Below are 2,883 nucleotides of genomic sequence, written 5' to 3'. Positions count from 1 at the left end.
CATCTGAAATGAGACTTTCAGCTTCACAGATTGAGAACTGGATCTCTATCAGGCTTGTTTGTAAATGCATTAGATTGACCCTCAGCTTCTTGGCAAGAAATCAAAGCCACATTTATTCGGTCACTCATTTCCAGCATTGATAGAAATAATGAACTACGCTCTCATGCTTTCCGTTCCACACATAGTAAGGATGGAAAATAAACTGCGTCAGGCTCAGTCAAATGTAGCAGAAGGCTTTGGCAGTGAAGACTAGTGAAAACAAAGATGTATGGTCTGAAACACAATTAATTCATCAAGCAGTGGGTTCTGGGAAGACACTTTAAGGACAATAAAAGACCTGATTGGGCTGACTCCGCCAAGTTCCCATTAGTAAAGAACATGTGTTGACCTTCATGTCTTTTAGATGCTGGGTTCAGGTCAGTTAAGCATTGTTAAGAAACAGTAGATTCACAATGGGGACACTTTTAACATTTATTGTAAGCTTTAAAGCTCAGGATATGCTGAGAATAAAGAAATCAAGCATACTACGAGAGAGCCCAATCTCATTCTGTTCTCGTTGGCATTTAGCCACCTGAGGTCTTTCTGGAATAGATGCTTAATAACATTTTTTGAAATACAACCATTAAGTTCCCCGTCTTGTCCATTTGGATATTGTTAGGGGTTGATTGTGATGAGAGCTGTGTTATTTCGTCTGGCAGGCAGCTCTGAAGAAATATCAGATGGAACACAAAAGCAAAGGAGAGAGTCTGGAGAAGTGCCAGGCCGAACTGAAGAAACTGCGCAGGAAGAGTCAGGGCAGCAAGAACCCCTCCAAATATGGAGACAAGGAGATGCAGGTGAGTCAGTGCTCTTCAAATTTCAGCAAATGAAACTTACTTTTAAGTACTTTCTTTTTGGTGGACTAGTTACACCAAAAATTAGAATTCTATCACCATTTATTCAGCCTCATATCATTCCAAACATGTAAATCCTTCTTTTGTGTAACACAAATGAAGATGTTTTGAAGAATGTAGTTGTTCGCTTTTTTCCAAAGACCCAAACAACTTTTATTTTGGTCTGTTTCTCATTCAAAACTCTATCATATGACTTTAGAAGACCTGAAATATAACAAATTAGTTGTATTGACCACGTTTATGATACTTAAATGGTGCTTTGCATCCTTTTTGAAGCTTGAATGCTCTAGTCTTCATTAATTATAATTGCTTGGAAAAGAGTGTCCAGTCTTTTCAATGTAATTATAAGTGTCAATCTTCATATTTTCTCTTTTTTTGTTGCATGGAAGAAAGTAATACAGATTTGGAACAACGTGAGGCTGAGTAAATTATGAGAATTTATTTTTGGATGAACTATTTCTTTAAAATTTCTCTCAGTGTACAAAAGACATAAATCAATTCAAGTCTTGAAAATGTAATGTCTGTGCATTCTGAGTTTGGCAATTCGTGACATCCAACTGAGACTTCATGCTGGGATGAAACATTGTGGGAATTCTATAAATCTGTTTCTGTAAGTAATCTCTATAAATCCCACTCTTTCTCTCTTCACAGTTTGAACATACAGCTTTGAACACACTCGAGAGAGAATGAGAAAATTAAACATGAGCATGTATGTTAAAACTTTATCAAAATGTGTGATCACATTTTTACATTGGCTACAGTAAAGATTTCCAAACATAATTTTGCTTTGCTACAATTACAGTGACTTATAACAAAAAAAAAATTTGACAGGCAAAAGATTCATTAAATAAAAAAATAAAAAACTCGCAGACAATTTGGTTATTCACAAGCTTTACTCAGAGTCTATAAAAATCTTTACAAGAATTTTTCACACATTATGGATCTAAAGGGTTTATAAAAGTTTTCATTATCTTATTTTTTGATAAAGTTATATTTTTATAATCTGATATGCTGTTGCTCTTTTCATGCTCTGCTTTGCACTGAATCAGACAATAAGCTGTGAACACAGAAAAAATTATTCCAGTTTTAGTCTGTTTGGCTCTTTAGGTGCTAAAGAAAATCCCACTCTGTTTGGCTGAAGTCCTTTCATACAATATTGTACTTGTTTTGAGTGGGTTTCATTGTGTGTGTGGTGTCCTTGTGCTTTTGTTCATCGAGGCCTTGTTGTACGGGGGTTGAATTATCGGGATCGCGGTTTGTTTTGAACGTACGCCTCTCACTACCGTCGTCACAAGGTGCGAGGTCAGGGGGAAGTGGGAGTGTTGTGCTGTGGGCTGCCCTGGGGTCAGTTCATGCCGTTAGCTGTAGGTGTGCTCCTCATAGTGGCGTAGGAACACACTGTTGCGTAAAACGCTGTGGGCTCTGCTTGCTTGTTAAACACACCCCACAGGTGTGTATAAAAGAAAAAACAGAAAGGTGAGTGGGTTGTTTTAAATGAATTACGTGAACTTCCTCTTCCGGGGTTTAACAATAACTGTAGGACGATCAGAGTGAACCAAACATCAGAGATGATTGATTTGTTATACTGTATCAGGGTTGGCCAAACTTTGCTTCCTTTTTTGAGTTGTGAAATTTAAATGGGAATGACAGGAAAATAAATTTATTGAACTGTAATTCAAAGAATTTCTGTAACTGAAAGAAAGGAAGCTGCTTCATGTTGAGTGGCTCCAATTTGAAAACTGGAAAATTACATTTAGGAAAAAAACATTTTGGTGTTCTTTCACCAGCTAATTTAGTGATATTTTGTTTTTATTCACATAAAATATAATAAAACATATGTATGCAATATTTAAGCAGTTATAGGCATTTCTTTGAATTTAATTTCCATTTAAATTCTGCTGGCTTAAACCATCATGCTCTGTATATGCTGTTTTATGTTGCAAATCTTGGCCTTCCGTAGACCTCAATGGATTCAGTGCCAAGCAGAAAC

General features: G+C 36.5%; 1 protein-coding gene across 1 annotated transcript in view; it reads left to right on the top strand.

Annotated features, from left to right (window-relative positions):
* Nucleotides 1-1,608, top strand: part of LOC107577512 (brain-specific angiogenesis inhibitor 1-associated protein 2-like) — a 2,827-nt gene extending 1,219 nt beyond the window's left edge. Inside the window, exons 3-4 of the mRNA XM_016263580.1 lie at nt 699-836; nt 1,545-1,608. Coding sequence (XP_016119066.1) covers nt 699-836; nt 1,545-1,583 — 177 coding nt within the window. The 3' untranslated portion in view covers nt 1,584-1,608. The remainder of the gene's footprint in view (nt 1-698; nt 837-1,544) is intronic.
* Nucleotides 1,609-2,883: the final 1,275 nt, after the last annotated feature.

The sequence above is a fragment of the Sinocyclocheilus grahami genome, unplaced genomic scaffold (assembly GCF_001515645.1).
Source record: "Sinocyclocheilus grahami isolate Dianchi unplaced genomic scaffold, SAMN03320097.WGS_v1.1 scaffold6274.1, whole genome shotgun sequence".
In the NCBI taxonomy this organism is placed as follows: Eukaryota; Metazoa; Chordata; class Actinopteri; order Cypriniformes; family Cyprinidae; genus Sinocyclocheilus; species Sinocyclocheilus grahami.
This window is presented reverse-complemented; position numbering and strand designations above follow the sequence as displayed.